Source organism: Geotrypetes seraphini, chromosome 3 (assembly GCF_902459505.1).
Source record: "Geotrypetes seraphini chromosome 3, aGeoSer1.1, whole genome shotgun sequence".
In the NCBI taxonomy this organism is placed as follows: domain Eukaryota; kingdom Metazoa; phylum Chordata; class Amphibia; order Gymnophiona; family Dermophiidae; genus Geotrypetes; species Geotrypetes seraphini.
Window position 1 is genome coordinate 166,679,613 of NC_047086.1, and position 17,505 is coordinate 166,697,117.

At 42.0% G+C, this 17,505-nt stretch overlaps 1 protein-coding gene across 2 annotated transcripts in view; it reads right to left on the bottom strand.

The window, feature by feature from the left end:
• The window catches only part of SYNE1 (spectrin repeat containing nuclear envelope protein 1), a 994,076-nt gene that overhangs the window by 91,946 nt on the left and 884,625 nt on the right, over positions 1-17,505 (bottom strand). For both annotated transcript variants that reach the window (XM_033936910.1, XM_033936909.1), the window contains 4 exons: positions 12,902-13,039; positions 8,053-8,244; positions 4,615-4,948; positions 1,965-2,033 (listed from right to left, as the gene is read on the bottom strand). In XM_033936910.1, the coding sequence (XP_033792801.1) occupies positions 1,965-2,033; positions 4,615-4,948; positions 8,053-8,244; positions 12,902-13,039 (733 nt within the window). The remainder of the gene's footprint in view (positions 1-1,964; positions 2,034-4,614; positions 4,949-8,052; positions 8,245-12,901; positions 13,040-17,505) is intronic.

A 17,505-nucleotide genomic window follows, 5' to 3' on the forward strand; every position in this document is an offset into this window, starting at 1 on the left:
TGGATTCATTCTGCATGGCTCGTGAGCATGGGAATAATACCCTACTATCCAGAATGAAACACTTATTGCACTAGAATAAGGGATACTCATATAGAGGAAACAAAAATGTTACAGTTTTGGTGCAGTAGAAATGAGGTATAAAAATAGACTGACCCAGACTGTCCATCAACGCTATGTCATTAGGCTCTAGGTTAAAAGATGTCTGAAACAGACAGGTCTTCAATTTATTTTTTTTTAATAGGGAATAATTAGATTCTAATCTTAGATTCCAAAGAGTAGGGCCTGTGACACTGAAGATGGATTCACAAACAGATTGTAGATAGATATGATAAAAGGCAGGAATGACCAATAAATTTTGATTTAATGAATGCAAGAGACTAGATGAGGCATATTTCGTTATTTGGATTTCTATCCCGTTCCCCCGCGAACTCAGAATAGGTTAAATATGGCAAAAGACATCTAAACAGACAAGCAGGAATCCTTTTACTAAACTGCATTAAGCACTTGAGTGTGCTTACCCACTCATTAAACAGGCTTACTGTCCCGTGGTAAATTTGCCTATCTGCGTGCATATACCCTGCATTAATTTCTCCAAATTTTCTCTCAGGCAGAGTTTTTGGGGGTAGACAGAGTCATGATAGCGCGAATCAGCACATGAGGCATTGCCACGTGCTAATTGATTAGCATAGTATTAGTGCATGGCCCTTACCATATGGGCTCTCGTGGTATCTTTGATTAAATGGTGAGATTAGCATGTGGGCATTAATTGGGAAAATGGAAATGTCAGCCATTTTCCAGCCATGACGCAAGTGACCTTAGCGTGTGAGAAAGACACATGTAAGCAGCATGCTAAGGCCACTTGTGCCAGTGTTTTAATAAAAGGCCCCTTCAGAATAGTAGATTTTGTATACCAGGATTAATATTTTAAATTTAATTCTGAATTAAAGAGAAACGTTCTTCTAAAAATAAAGGTGTTTCATGATCCCATTTTATTGCAGTGTTTTGTAAGTGTCAGAGTTCCACATGTCTGATCTCTGATAAGAATGAGTTATAGTAATCATAGAAAGAACTATTATTCTTAGAGTTTCTGAAGAAATTAATTTACTTTCCTCTTGGTGAAGATATTTGGAGGGATGAGCCTTAGGCCTCCGTCCCGGTGCTCAACCCTCTTCCTGTGAAACTATTCCTGAAATGCTTTCATATTTTCCTTATAAATACTGCGATTTGTCAACATTTGCTTATTTTTGATCTGAAGAAAGGTTACCTTCGAAAGCTCATCATAAAATGCACTGAGTTAGTCCAATAAAAAGGTATTACCTTATTTCCTTTCTTTTATTTCAATATATTGCATTATATTTAAATGTGTTAATTTTTAAGCAAAGACCAAGAGTAAATAGAGCTTTAGTAAATCTTAGCTTGGAGGCTTTCACTTCCATGTGCTTCAACATGAGGACAAACTACCTGTTTGACATTACATGGGTTAAAAATTGGCTATTTGAGAACCTCTTGGAAGGTTATAAGTTACCAGTTGACTTAGACCCTGGGGAACTGTAACTTGAGAGGACCAATTCTGCAAGGTAGCAATCTTGATATAGTATATTTGATAAATTGTGTGGGGGATTGTTTTATGGATTTTACGTTGTGTATTTGAAGTATTGCAATGAAAGGAACTGTATATTGTTTGTACATCACCCAATTTCCCTGTTAAGGGTATGGAGTGGTTTATAAAAGTTTGGATTAATTTCAAATTAATTTTAATTGAATTTAAAATTGAATGAACTATAATGAAAATACTTAGACACATGTTTCCAATAATGTTTTCACTGCCAAGATTAACTGAAGCCCTACTGTGAGCACAAACCCTATGGGTGCTGTTTAGTAGCTGAACATGTTTAAAACAGTGAGTGGGGGTGTTAACAGGAATCAGGATAGGATCTGGCAGCTTTTAGCCTATTGATGCCTACCAGAAGTACTTTTCAGTGCATTTTTAGTAAGTTTTACATGGGCTTCTGGGCTTTCGGGGATTTCTACATCTGAAAAAATACAAACACAAGCTGAATTGGTATTTGAACACATGCTCTGTGATATGGACAGCAATCCCTTGGAAGACAGTGCCTGTAGAAATAAAAGGCTGGTTATGGTATCATAAAGTATAAAGGGAGCACACTTCTATTGCAAAGGTGAAGCAAAGCAAGATGATAAGACGACACTATCATAAAAGGCTGAGCCAGTCCTGATTAGTACTAGAGAATGACACGGGGACAAATTTGCCCCCGTCCCCACAGGAACTCAATTTCTCTGTCCCATCCCCGCGAGTTTTGTTGCTGTCCCTATCTCTGTCCCATTCCTGTAAGCTCTGCCTTAACAGCATAAGCGTCAAATATTTATGATTTTAAAGTGTTTGAGGCTTGTGCAGATGAGGACGGAGCTTGCTGGAATGGGGCTGGGAGAGGAAAAGAACCTGCAGGGATGGGAAAATGAGTTCCCGCGGGGACAGGGAAAATTTGTCCCCGTGTCATTCTCTAATTAGTACTCATTATATAGAGCAGTCTTGTTCTCAGGATATTTACAGTGAATATGCATGAGAAATAACTGCATAAAAAGGGGGCAACATATGCACATCAATCTCATGCATTTTCATTGTAGATATCCTGAAAACATGAGTGGCTGGATGTGTCCTAAGGATTGCATTGGGAATTACACATGAGGGCTTGTAAACCTGTTTTTCATTAGGAAACTGGCATTACACATTTCCTAAAAGAAGTGGGACAAAATCAGGACTATATTCGGGTATCTTTGCTGATCTGGAGTCATCTGACATCTCTGACAGCAGAGAAATAAATCTTGTCTTAAATAAAATCTCTAATTATCGTACAGTACCTTTTACAGGATAGTGCAAGACATTGAAGACCAGTTATGAAAATCTTACCCCTTAAGGCCAAGACAAACATTTAGAAACAGAGTACAAAATATATATTTTGAGACCAATTCACTAAAGCTATGCGTGTCTTTTTAGGACAGAGAGACATGGGTTTGAAAACATATAATTCATAAATACAATGAACAGAGCAGATGCGAGTTGCTGGGGCAGGTTTGCCAACTGACTGGTTTTCAGCAGGCCTGACCAGTTTTCATATGGGCAGACTGGCTGCCAGCAAAAAGTACAAACCGGCAATGGGAAAGCCATTTGATTTCAATGCAGGATGGCAAAGTGGGGTGAGAAGAGAAAAGTAACAGAGCACAGCAGTAACAGCATTTTAGCTACTGTTCCTGCTGTGATCCTCCAGGGCCCTAGCAGGCACAAGTGACTCCCCCGACCTGCTGAATAGTACGTAGGGCATGTGTGGCAGGTTTACACTCCAAGTAAAGTGCAGGCGAAGACATTTACTGGCAAGTTTCAACTCCCACTGGCTGCTAGAAAGCTACTGGGTACAAGCGAAATCCCTGAAATGACCTGAGACCCCCATCACCCCAACTGGAATGCAGCAGTTTGTACTATTGATTGGGAGGGATTGAACTGATTACCACACTGAATCAGCCAGGGAGCACATTACCTCCAAGGATGTCAAGCTTCACTCTTGTGCCGTCTCCGTGCTCTGGTCATTCTCGTATGTCAGAGGTTCCCAACCCTGTCCAGGAGGACAACCAGCCAGTCGAGTTTATGGGAGAGCCCTAATGAATATGCATGAGAGAGATTTGCAGATAATGGAGGTGATAGGTATGGAAATCTGCTCCATGTGTATTCTGAAAACCTGACTGGCTGGTGGTCCTCCAGGATAGGGTTGGGAACCACAGTCCTATGCGAATGTGTTATGGTCACCTTGCTAAGATTCCATGGACTGAGCTATTCTGACTCCCGGTTCCCTCCCTTCCCAAACTAGGCTGAGAAACCCACAGGTGGCTAGACCAATGTGTGGCCACCAGTTGGACAGGTGAGGCAGAGCAACTGACACTTGGCCACACACAGGCTCTCTATTAAGTTTACTCCCACTCCAGAATGTAAGAAACGATGGAAGGTTCCCACTCACATTGGAATATTGTGATTCCCTATGCTCCATTCTTGTTCCCTTTCTGCTGTGTCATTTGAATGTTTGATTGCCAGGGTCTGTGTTTATCCTTGTATAATTACAGAAAAAAACAATTTTCAAAACTATTTGAGGTAAATTGCTGTTTTTGAAAAGTGCCTTCAGAATGGTTAAAACGTGTGTTTGGAATTCATCAAGACTTTTATGCCTGTGTAAGTGAATCCTTGAACTGTGCGGATGATTGTTTTGGAAATTGTTTACCATGCACGTCCACCAGTGAGAACCTGTTTTGCACCTTTTGGCTATGATATTTTGCATCAGGGAAAGCAGTTACCTTAATGACACCAAAATATACCGGTTAGAAAATCCAGTCAGAAAAATGGTGACACTCAGGGCTGGCTCAACAAACAGTGGTTGTCAAAAAATATAAATGATCATTTTTAGTTGGTGTATCCCCATTATCAAGAGACACACATGTATATGTTTATCCATTAGGTCTATCACTGTTGCCTAAACAGAGGAGATCTTCATGGGATCACCTGTAACAATCTACTGTGCACCAAAACCATACATAATGCTTTCACTTTACCTGCTACACCACATGCTCCTTGGAGGAAGAAATTTTTGTCTCCTTGCGCCTCTTCTTCATCTGAGAGCAATGCCCTTGAAACCGCAGTTTCAAGGTCGCGGCTGAGATCGTAGTCATGATCCCACTCCAAGGGGATGGAATCGATGCTTGCTGGTGTATCCCGCCCTGATCTCTCAGTCTGCATTGGCTGCATGAGCGACAACGAGTGATTGGAGGAGGGAAGAGGTGAGAGTATATTGCCAGTGATCTTGCTGCGCCACTGCATATCAGTAAGATCTGCCGATTCATCGAGATCCACCTCTCTGTCAGAGAAGTCATGTTCATCATCTGTCAGCTACAGGAAAAACAATACCACAAGAAGTTTAAGTATCAATGGAGTCTGAGGCCTAGAAATAGATTCCCATTCACACAGCCCAGCAGGTGACAGGGAAATGTTAGGCTTGCTTGGCACTGACCAGGAAATCAGTACATGCAGGAACAGTAAAACAACAAAACATTGCTTTATCTCTTTGATCTATATTTAATAAACAAGTTGTAATTTCATTGGATTAGGAAACAAACACTCTTTGTTGAAGACCGAAAATTACACTGGTTGCAAATTGAAGCAAGAATATTATTTAAATTTGGTTGTATTTGCTATAAGATGAAAACAGATATGAACAAAGGGAAAAACAAAGAGGTTACTCATGAGGTTTCAATCTACTCAATGCCGCCTAGTGCATCTCAAAAGAACTTCCCATTGGCGTGCAATTCAAACTGTCCTGGAACGTTTTGAAAAGACCTCATGCACTTTCTACTGTAATTATGGGGAAAGGGGCACAGAGAGGAAAGCGTTTGAGATTGTGTATATGCATGCAAAGTGATGGGGAAGGAAATCAAAAACAATGAGGGGAGGTGGAAGGGGTGTGTCTGGGACAGGAACAGTGAGAAGCAAGATCAAGAGAATGAATTCATTTATACATTTTTCATTCCAGTGGCTTAAAATATTGCCAGCTGCACCGAAGATGTTGCTCAGCAGTTTACAATAATAAAAAGGCAGAGGATAGAAAAAAAAAGTGGCTAGAGGCAGCTATGGAGTACCAGTGGAGGAAAAGGGAAGCAGGAGAAAAAGAAAAGAAGAGGGCAGAAAGCAAGTTTAAAGGGCGAAAGGGAGGTGGGGGCATCAGAGAAAAAGAAGCAAACATAAGGAGATGAAAGATATTCTGGGAGTCTTGTGGGGAGCTGTTGGCAAATTGAAAGAGCAAAGTCTTAGTCTAGTTAATTAGAGTATGTCAAGGGGAAGAGAATTCCAGAAATGTGAGCCAAGGTAAGAAAAAGCAGAGTCCCAAGGGTGGTGTGGGGGGAAGAGTAAGGCGTGCTTGCTGAGAACAGAAATGGAAGTCATGAGCTAGGGGGCAGTGTCCTACTATGGATTAAGAACATAACATAGTAACATAGTAGATGACGGCAGATAAAGACCTGAATGACCCATCCAGTCTGCCCAACCTGCCCAAATTTTTTCTTCTTAGTTATTTCTGGGCAAAAATCCATAGCTCTACCCGGTACTGTGCTTTGGTTCCAACTATCAAAATCTCCATCAAAAACTACTCCAGCCCATCTACACCCTCCCAGCCATTGAAGCTCTCTCCAGCAAAACCTCCCCCAAATGGTCATATACAGACACAGACCGTGCAAGTCTGCCCAGTACTGGCCTTAGTTCAATATTTATTATTATTTTCTGATTTTAGATCCTCTGTGTTCATCCCACTGGTTAAATGTCAGAACAGAAAAGAGGATTAAAGGCAAATGTGCTCAATGGAGAGGGGTTACCCAGGGATTCATTGGCGCACTAAAGGGGGGGGGGGTTACGCACCAGGCACCTTCTTGGTGAGGGCACTGGCACCCCCCACACACACACTCCTTCCCACTCACACCAGCGTCATTTCTCCCTTAGACATCATTTCCAGGTCCTGTGCCTAGGAAGTGACGTCTGAGGGAGAACCGAGTTGACAGCGAGTTAGTGATGCCGCTTGCGCTGGGGAAGTTAAGAGATATGGGGTAGGAAAGGGGTGCGTGCAGCAGGGAAGGTGGAAAAGAGGGGGGGACACCTCTGCCCCAGGCGCCTCTCAATCTCATTACGCCACTGTTTTTAAAAATATATACCAGATCCGCCCACATACTCAAACTATCTTTCCCCTCATTAAAAGGTGTCATGTATGCAGGTAAATTAGGGAAATCCCTTTTCTTCAAATTCACTGAGCTTTGGAAAAACCTCCCTGCCCCGCTGCGGAATCTAGGCTCATTGCAATTATTCTGAAAGCATCTGAAAACCTGGCTTTTCTCCAAAACGTAAAGCTATCTATTTAAAATGTAAAGCTATCTATCCTCTTCATAACCTCTAATTTCTTATTATATCCTTCCCTCATTTATTGCATTTACCTGTAAACCTTGCCGAGCTCTATCTTTATGGAGATGATGCAGTATACAAACTTAAGGTTTAGTTTAGTTTAGTTTATATTTATAAATGACCTGGAAACAGGAAGAACAAGTGACAAATTTGCTGATGACACAAAGTTATTCAAAGTTGGACCCAAAATCTCTGTTGATATTTGAGTATGTACGGTGTGACTGATGAATGAGCAAGAATGTGTGAACTAGGGGAGAATGTGGCATGATCGAGAGAGTGAGGAAGGAAGCAAAGAGAAAGAGTGAGAAAGAGAAAACAGGGAAAGGGGAGAACGAAGTGGGCAAGGGAAGAGACAGGAAATGAAAAAGAGAGGATCCTGGCCTAGGGGAGGGGAATATGAAATCCAGGGTGATCGCGTAGGATTAAAAAACGACAAAAAAACCCCAAGAAATGCTGAAAGAAGAACAGATGGAAAGATCCCAAAAAGGAGTAAAAAGAAAGAAGGAAAAAGAGCATGACAAAGGGACAGAAAAAGGAGGAAGAATTGAATAGAAAACAAAGGAAGGAAGACACCAGAGAAAGAGAGAGAGATAAAGAACAAAATCAAAGAAAAAAGAGAATGAAAAGGAAAGCTGAGTCAGAAAATAAAGCTGGACATTGTTATTAGGTAGAAACTAGTTCTGTGGTGGGGGCAAAGGAAGAGAGAAAGTCAGTAGAGCCCTGCCCTATTCTTTTATCTCTCCTCTGCTTCAGCCTGAGTGAATCAAGTGAGTTAACAGCCGCCTATGGTTTTAGTTTAGACCGATGTTTTTTCAGCCTGCATTTCCGAGATGAACTGCAGGTAAGGTATGCTAGGTTTTGTTTTTGGTTGGTTGGCAGATGCATTTCATGTTTCTTCTTTCATACTATAATATAACATGCCCTTTCAGGGTGCACACACTTATGCAACCTACCTTCCATTTACTGGTCCTGTCGTATTTTGCAAACAAAAATTATTTTAGCCCTTGTGTATAAAGACATAATAAATAGAACAAGAAAATCCCTATACATACAGGAAGGCGGATCAGTTTCTTATAATAGCGCTCAACCCGGCCAAAGACCTCCAGGCAGTAACGACGAAGCTCTTCCAGTTCCTCTTCAATGACAGCAGCATCCATGGGTTCACTCTTTTCTATCAGCTGTTCGCCTTGAGAAATGATATGCTCAATCTTACCGCTGTTCAGCGAAATCTCCTGCTGGAAAGCCTGTTACATGAAAAAAATATACACTTATGTCAACTACAACAAACCAATTTATTAATTCCATTTTCTATACAGTTCTCCCAACACTCAGAACGGTTTACATTAATTTATTCAGGTACTCAAGAATTTTTCCCTATCTGTCCTGGCGGGCTCACAATCTACCTAATGTACCTAGGGCAATGGGGGGATTAAGTGACTTGCCCGGGGTCACAAGGAGCAGCATGGGTTTGAACCCACAACCCCAGGGTGCTGAGGCCGTAGCTTTAACCACTGCGCCACACACAATGACCTTTGGTCATTTAGAGCTGGGTTACTGAGGCCACAACACATTCCCACATCCCTGTAAAGTGTCCCCCCTGCAGACTATCTTCTTCTCCCTGTCATTCTTATTCCTGACATGTCTTTCCTTGTGTGCCCAAGATTATATTATTTCTTTTATTTGTGCACATTATAATTTTATTTTGTATGGTATAGTTTGCTCTGATATGACAATAGACTATCTCTAGGATTCTTTTTGTCAGCTTACTTATGCAGTCATTATGTTGCATTCACTCTTCACATATATTAAGGTGGTGCCTGCGATGGTGGTCGTTGCTGAGAAGAAGAATTTTAGGATAAAAATGAAAGCCAAGAAGAGAGGGGATAAGAAGATTTACCCCCTGCATAATTTGATTCTTACCGACTAGGACTGATTAGTTGCTTTCCTCCTGATGTCTGTGAAGACTTGTTAAATTTAAAAGGGTGTGTGCTGGGGCTCCTAAGTGCTGGTTTTTGGAACAATGTAGTGCTTTATTGCAGCTAAAGCTGCTTAACATAGTAGGGCGATTTTTGGGCCTGATTTACTAAGATTTTTCTCCCATTCTATACCTATGGAAAAAATATTTAGCAAATCACCGTTCAAAAAATATGTAAGTAGGTAAAAATCAGCTTTTACCTATTTAAATTTGTCCTTTTAAAAATCTTTCCCTTTGTTCCAAGGAAACTTTGGAGTGGAGGAGTAGCCTAATGGTTAGTGCAGCAGCCTGAGAACCAGAGAAACTGGGTTCGATTCCCAATTCATATCCTTGTGAGTCTGAGCAAATCTTTTAACCCTCATCGCCCCAGGTACAAAATAAGTACGTTTATATAATATGTAAACACTGCTTTGATTGTAATCCACAAAGAGGTAGTATATTAAATCACATCCCGTTTCCTTTACTGTAAAGTTTTTCAGGCAAGTGGGAAGGGCTCGATACATGGAATGGGCTAGCCAAAATATTAAGCACCATCCTAGCCCACAAGCTGATTTGTACAAATAGAAGGCTGCTAAATATCTCATAAAGAAAACTGGGTAAAGGTATCCGGTTATTGTTCCCAATCAGCTAGAACAAGGATTTGAAATTTGGAGACAAAGCTCAGAATCCTTCATCCACAAGAGTATTAAATATAAGATAGGCCAGTTCAGAAATCAGATCAAATGTATATTTGAAAAATGCAATCTTTCAGGCAGTCTTTTACCCATTTCAAGAGCAGCAGCATGTACTTTGTGAGGGCAATTTTGTAATACGATGCTTGAACTGAGTAGACACTTGGGGTTCCTTTTACAAAGGTGCGCTAGCGTTTTTAACGCGCGCACAAGCCGAAAATATACCGCCTGCTCAAAAGGAGGCGGTAGCGGTTAGCGTGCGCTATTCTGCGCATTAAGGTGCGCTAGCGTTTTTAGCGCACGCTACATTGCCGTGCGCATTAACCCCGTGCTACACACCAAAAACTAATGCCAGCTCAATGGAAGTGTTAACGCCTAGTGCGTGCGCTTAAACCACTAGCACAGCTTAGTATAAGGAGCCCTTATTTTGGGCCCATTTTATAAAGCCACATACATGTGTATGTACCTTTAAAAACTGTCTTTAGAAAAGCAGCTATAATAAAGCCATGGATATCCCGATGGTCTAAGGACGATTGTAATGAGGTCTAATTATGTTCCATTCTATATATAAGCTCATGTAAACCTTTTCCTTTCTCTTCTTATATTTTAAGTTCTTGTAAACCGTGCCGAGCTCCACTTCTGTGGAGAGGATGCGGTATATAAACTTAAGGTTTAGTTTAGTTTAGTTCCAGTTCTACAATATTATTCTTAGCAAGACTGAGACTGTGTCACATCTTGGGACGGGTTTGATTTAGGGGTGGGTGACGGGAGAATGAAAACAAAATTTGAATCTGCCCTTGTTCTGTTGCTCCACTCTGTCTACTTCCAACATTGGTGGTTTTGTTATCTGCTTTGATAATAAAAAGAATTAAAAAGAGACATGGATATTTACTTCTGCTTGGGAAAATGCTTAAGTGCTCACATGCATTTTTAAAGACGCAAGGGTAAACTGAAGCTCTGCTCTAAATTCCCCCCCCCCCCCAAAGTATGTATGTTCTTGTCACTGTAAATAATTTTTTTAAAAAGGGGAGGGGAGGTAATTTTATAAGCAGTATTTTATTCAAGTATACTGGCATATAGACAGAAAAATGCTGTTATAAAACAGCCCCCATCCCCTCCCCTTTAAAAGCTAGTACAAAGTCTGGAAAAAAAAATAGCCACTGACTTCCCCTTTGAAAATTAGCTTTCAAAAATAGTTACCAACTTTTTCTGTTGCTACTTTATCCACCTTCAAAACACATATAGATTTGAAAATATAATAGAAAGTGTGTTTATTAAATTTTCCCAAAATTCCTATGATAACTCCTCGAAATATGCTAAAGAGATATTTCCTGGAAGTTCTGAATGTTCCTGAACAATCAATACCCACTTTTGTAAGAGTGTATTATCTTCCAATCGAATCAAGATCAAAGTTATCAGAAGCCCCTTGATGTTTCCAGTTTTTCATCCAGTTGATGAAACACTGGTGAAATCTGCATCATTATTGGTAACAGTGGCTCTTGCTCCTGATAAGGAATGGATAATGAGGATATTCTTTAAAAATAAATCTAAAGAATTTTTGAGATAGAAAATATTGATATTTCCTGATGTTTCTAAAGATACCCAAAAAGGTGGCGTCAATTTTTGCTAATGAGATCCACAATAACTTCAATTGGAGGAGTTTTTTTCTTGCATTATCCGTGCAAGTGCATAATCAGATATAAATTCTTTAAATATGTTTTTTATGATCCATCCCAGTTGACAGGATTTTTGTTTATTACTTCTTTTTATTCTGAATCAGTGTAATTCTGATTTGAACCATCTTTAAATTTATATATTTCTGTCAATCTTTCTGTTCAAGATGATTATGCTTGGAATTGTTTTTTCTGAAAAATTAAATAAAGAATAATAAAAAAAATAAAGTGTGTATCTTTCTTCCCCTATTCTAATCATGAACTGAAGAATGGCAGGAGGGATGCCCACTCCCTCCAGCCACCAGGGTCCTTCAACACCCCCGACACCCCTCTGCACTTTCAACTGAAGGATGGCAGGAGGGAAGCCCAGTCCCATAGGCATCCCTCCTGCTGTCCTTCAGTTTATAGTGTGGGGATTGTCGGAGGGGTTGTTAGGGGGGCGAGGGGACTGGGCATCCCTCCTGCTGTCCTTCAATTTAAATTGCAGGTTATTGGGGGAGATGGGGGACCTGGCGGTAGAAAGGAGTGGGCATCGCAGTTCTCCCTGCCAGCTGAGCCCATCATAGGAGGGGGAGCCTCATTCAGCTGAGCTGGCAGGGAGACTAGCAGCCATGGGCATGTTTTTGTTTGGGGGTTTATTCACTTTTGACAGGAGGGAGAAGCTGTACTTACTGATTACTCTTCTGAGCAAATGCTAGGTACAGTTCCTCCCCTTCTTTTACCGGTGATTTATCATACAATAAGAACATAAGCAATGCCTCCGCTGGGTCAGACCTGAGGTCCATCGTGCCCACAGTCCGCTCATGCGGCGGCTCAACAGGTCCAGGACCTGTGCAGTAGCCCTCTATCTATACCCCTCTATCCCCTTTTCCAGCAGGAAATTGTCCAATCCTTTCTTAAACCCCTGTACTGTACTCTGCCCTATTACGCCCTCTGGAAGCGCATTCGAGGTGTCCACCACTCATTGGGTAAAGAAGAACTTGCATGCTATTATGCTGAGAATAAAAGTAAAATTGCTCCCAATACGGCCACTACATCGACTCACCAGATTTTACTGGTAAGTTTTGAGAATTTTCCCGAGTGTATAGCCCTCGATGCAGACTGGCCCAACTTTGTTGGTTGGGCTGGGAACCTTTCAGCAGCCCCTTGTAAGTATTGATTTTCTCGATTCCCACCTATACCTTTTATCCAAATAAGGGGTGGGCAGTTTCCAAATGCCCAATTTACTTTGGTAGATGGTCTCTGAAAACTGCCTTCCCCACTCTGATCTGCTATCTCTTCTAGTTGTGAAGAGACAAAGTGCTTCCAGTTCAAATGCACACATTCCAGAGAAATCTTAAACTAAATATCTGCATTTTTAGCAACTCATATGAAAAGTAGGTGTCTTATTTCAAATAAATAAGAAATTTTGTCTTGGAAGATAAGTAAAATGTCATGCATGACAAGCATCACAATAGGCTTTTACTGGCTAGCTAGATAAGGCTGAAAACTCTACCTTGAATAAACACTGCTTTTTTTGGCATATTATATATTTCTTGCTGTCAGACAGAATTGGTGTTATTTATAGGTTTATTTCTCATACCCGAAGCTGTTTTATTTTTGCTTGGGCGTCACATTCTGAGAAGTGTTCAATATTTGTCAACTGAAGATCCATCTCTGTTAGCCAGACTAGAATGCTTTCACGCGCTGTCTCAAACTCCTCCCGCTGGCCAATAAAATGCTGAAAAATAACAAGGCAGAAAGATGGTTTTATTGTGCTCCTTTACGTAATATGTCTCTTGGTTTTTTTTGGTCTTTCATTGCTGATAATCCTTTCCACTTGAAAAGTGTTAAGCAGTGTCCTTTCATCTAACTTGGGCATCAACTGATCAAATTTGTGATGCTTTTCTCAGACATTGTGACACTCATCCTAGACATTGTGACACTCATCCCAGACATTCCTTGTGCAGTCTGTACTTTATATCTGGTGTGCTGTTCCTTCTCCATCTTATGCTATATAGACTTCCAGGGCCGGCTCAAGAAACTATGGTGCCCTGAGCCAACTTTTGCTTTGGCATCCCCATCCTCACCCCCAGGTCCCTTCTGGCCAACCAGATCACTGAGTTTTGCGGGCAACAAGGGCAGGATTGATCCCCACTCATTCTTACTGTGGTGGCTGCCTTTTACAAAATAGCTGCAAAAGGGTTCAAGGTACCATATAAAAGAAAAAAACCCTTATGTGGCAGCTTGAAAACCTCAATGGTAGTACTGCAAGACTATTGCTAGGGGCCAGCAACACCATTTTGAAGAAGGTACATGAAAGGAAAACATGCAACTCAATCTCATGCACATTCTTTGAGGAAATTTTGAAATCCAACTGGGTTGTGGTCCATGAGGACCATGGTTGTCCACCCCTGCTCTAAAACATCAATACATCTACTATGAAAACTAAACAAGTCAGATTACTAAACATCCCTACAGAGCAGTGATTCCCAAACCTGTCCTGGGGGACCCCCAGACAGTCAAGTTTTCAAGATATCCCTAATGAATATGCATGAGAGAGATTTGCATATAATGGAAGTGACAGGTATGCAAATCTCTCTCATACATATTCATTAGGGATATCTTGAAAACCTGACTGGCTGGGGGTCCCCCAGGACAGGTTTGGGAACCACTGCTATAGAGACTGCTGTGGTTGTCTGGGTCTTGCTGTGTCTAAGTAAGTGGAATCAATGTACCAGCCGTCATACTGTGGCTTTCTTCAATTTCCCTCTTTTTATCTTAAGAAAGCCAAAGCATGAAGCTGAAATGTCAGTTCCATTTACTCAGACATGGTATGACCCGGCCAACTGCAACAATCATGACGCCAGCTGCAGAAGACTAAGAGAACAACCCTAAGGTACACAGAATTTCTATACTAGCAGAATACCTAGTCTCAGTCACATGCTTCAAACACAGATAAACCACAAATGAATATATACACAAACTAAACTGAACCTACAAGAAACCACACTCTGCATGCAGTACAACCAGAGAAACAGGAACTGCAACTCCCTCTATTGTTCTTGCTCAACTGTGATGGACAAGTGTATTGACGAAACCCTTGCACCTGCTGAGTTGAGTATTTTGTATTGTTTATTGTTGATATTTTTGATAATAAAAATAAGTTAAAATATAAAATTACCGGTAGCAGTTTTAAAATTCCAAAAATCAACATATTCAAATCACTAAACAAATAATTTTTTCTACCTTTGTTGTCTGGCAATTTCATTTTTCTAATCACGTTGGTCTCATTCTCTGGTTTCTGCTATCTATCTTCTCTTAATTCTCCTTCCAGGGTCTCCAGTCCATCTGATACTTCTCTCCTCCATTTCTGACATTGATCTCTACCTCTCAGCTTGCTTCCATTTAATGTTCTCTCTCTTTCCACTAAGGCTTCACTCTTCCTCCTTACTATCCAGTCATCGATTTCCCTCTTTTTACTGCCTCTCCCTACACCTTTCATCTCTTAGTAACCATTCTTCATTTCTCTTTCTCCTCAGCATTTCAGTAATTACCTCATCCAATGTGTCCAGTGTCCAGCATCTCTTCACCTCTGCCTGAAAATCTCCCTTCATTAAGAGGAAGTTATCAATGTGGGCTATCATTAAGATGTGTTGTTCCACCACAAGCCAAAACTATTTTAGCATAGAGTCCCATTTAATGCAACGAGACCCTCTGCTAAAATAGCATGACTTAATAAGATTATTTTACCAATAGCCCATGCTCATAACTCCGCTCTCCCTTAGCATATTCCCTCTTTTGCTCTCTTTAACAATCTTTCTTCCCACATGCCTAGTATTCCTGACTGTCACTATCGTTTACTTGTGTCCAGCACCTTCCTCTCTTCTTCTTGTGCATCTTGCATGTCTCTCTCTCTCTCTCGCTCTCTACTAGTGTTTAAGCCCATTCCATTAATGGGTGCTAGAATAGATGCGTCGGTCTGTCTGTCTTTCTGTGTGTCTCTCTCTCTTCTTGGCCACTGTCTGTCTGTCTGTCTCTCTCTCCTTGGCCGCTGTCTGTCTGTCTTTCTGTCTCTCTCTCTCTCCTTGGCCGCTATCTGTCTTTCTGTCTCTCTCTCTCTCTCTCCTTGGCCGCTGTCTGTGTGTCTGTCTTTCTGTCTCTCTCTCTCTCCTTGACCGCTGTCTGTGTGTCTGTTTTTCTGTCTCTCTCTCTCTCCTTGACCGCTGTCTGTTTTTCTGTCTCTCTCTCTCTCTCCTTGACCGCTGTCTGTGTGTCTGTTTTTCTGTCTCTCTCTCTCTCCTTGACCACTGTCTGTGTGTCTGTCTTTCTGTCTCTCTCTCTCTTTGGCCGCTGTCTGTGTGTCTGTCTTTCTGTCTCTTGCTCTTTTTCTTGTTGGCCACTGTCTGTCTGTCTTTCTCTCTCTCTCCTTGGCTGCTGTCTGTCTGTCTCTTTCTCTCTCTCTCCTTGGCCGCTGTCTTTCTGTCTCTCTCTCTCTCCTTGGTCGCTGTCTATATTTCTGTCTGTCTCTCTCCTTGGCTGCTGTCTGTGTGTCTTTCTGTCTGTCTGTCTGTCTCTCTCCTTGGTTGCTGTCTGGATGTCTGTCTGTCTGTCTCTCTCCTTGGTTGCTGTCTGGATGTCTATCTGTCTGTCTCTCTCCCTCCCTTCCAGATTCATTCGGAGACGAAAGGATCGATCTGATTGATATTCCCGAAGTCTGCCATCTCTGTTCCATTTTCCACATGCCAGCATGTCTCTCCTCTGTTCCCTATCTATGACCTGGCACCTCACCTCACCCTCATACCTGGTCACCTACCAGCAGCCTACAGCTTCCTTGTCTGATTACTGGTCCCCTTTCACACAACTCTCTGATGCGTCCCACCTTTACGGAAGTAGGAAGTTGTGTCAGAAGAGGGCGGGGCCCCGGAAAAAGGATGCTGCTGGTGATTTTTAAAACTTTGTTTAAATTGTATGGGAACAGGCTATATGGACCCCAATCCCACCTCCACAGGGCCGGCTGTAGGTGGGGGAGGGTGAACAAATGGGCCTCCAAGGCTCATTCCCCCCCCCCCCCCCGGTTGGCTGGCATATTTTCCCCTTTCTAACCATGTAGGTCCCACGTTGGCTTCACCTTCGCTCTTAGTCCCACAGCCTTCCTTTTGAAGCTGGAGGAAACTGCTGCACGCACTGCAAACCGCCACAGGCTCCACCACCGCACGCATCACAAACCTCTACTGTGCATGCAGGGCCATGGATCACGGACGCAGGGATCATGGAGTTTGAAGTGTGCATGGGGGGGAGGGGGCTAAGAGAGAAAGGGGAGATAACCTAACCTATGCACAGACAGTTTTTTGGGGGGGTTATCTTCCCCTTCTCTCTCAACCGCGTTTTGTGCCTAGGTCAATTCTCTTTCTCAACACCCTTCCCATGCCCAGGTTGTATAATCTCCTCTCTCCATGCACTCTCTCTCTCAAGCCCTCTCCCCCTCCATGCCCAGGTCGAGTATCCACCTCCCTCTCTCAAGCCTTTCTTCTTTTCCCATGATCCAGCAGTTCTTCCAGTATACCTTTCACTCTGCCCAAGCAGTGGTAGATTTCACAAAAGGTTGCCTGTGTCTCCTCTAACAGCTCCTCTCTGCTGCACTCTGCTCCCTTGATGCAACTTTCTGTTTCTGTAGGGGCATGGCAGAGGGGAGATGCTGGAGGCAGCACAGGTAGCCTTGTATGAAAGCTACTACTGCTGAGTAAGTGCGAAAGGTATACTAGGGGGACTGCTGGGCTGTGGAGAGAAGGATTTCAGAGAGAGAGAGAGAGGTTGACCACTGCAAGGGGCCAGGTGAGGCAGACTTTTGGCGCTCTTCAGGCCTTTGGCATCCTGAGCTAATGCTCACCTGGGACCATGCCTTGAATCGGCCCTGAAGACCTCATTTAATGTTTCCACAAGTGAGTTTCTAATGCTGCTCTCTTGAATTTGAAATGAATTTGGTTAGATGTGAATGGAACAAGTTTCCAATTCATTGGAGGGAAAGTTAAACAAATGTTTGATGCCCGAAAACAAAATGTTATATTGCTAATGTAATATGGCAGAAACTTATTAGTCAGCTAAAAATAAAACATAAAAGTAAACCATACACCTGGAGACCATACAATTAACAATGTGATGTATGCTTCACTTGTCAATCAATATAGCAATATAAAGTATGTGAGA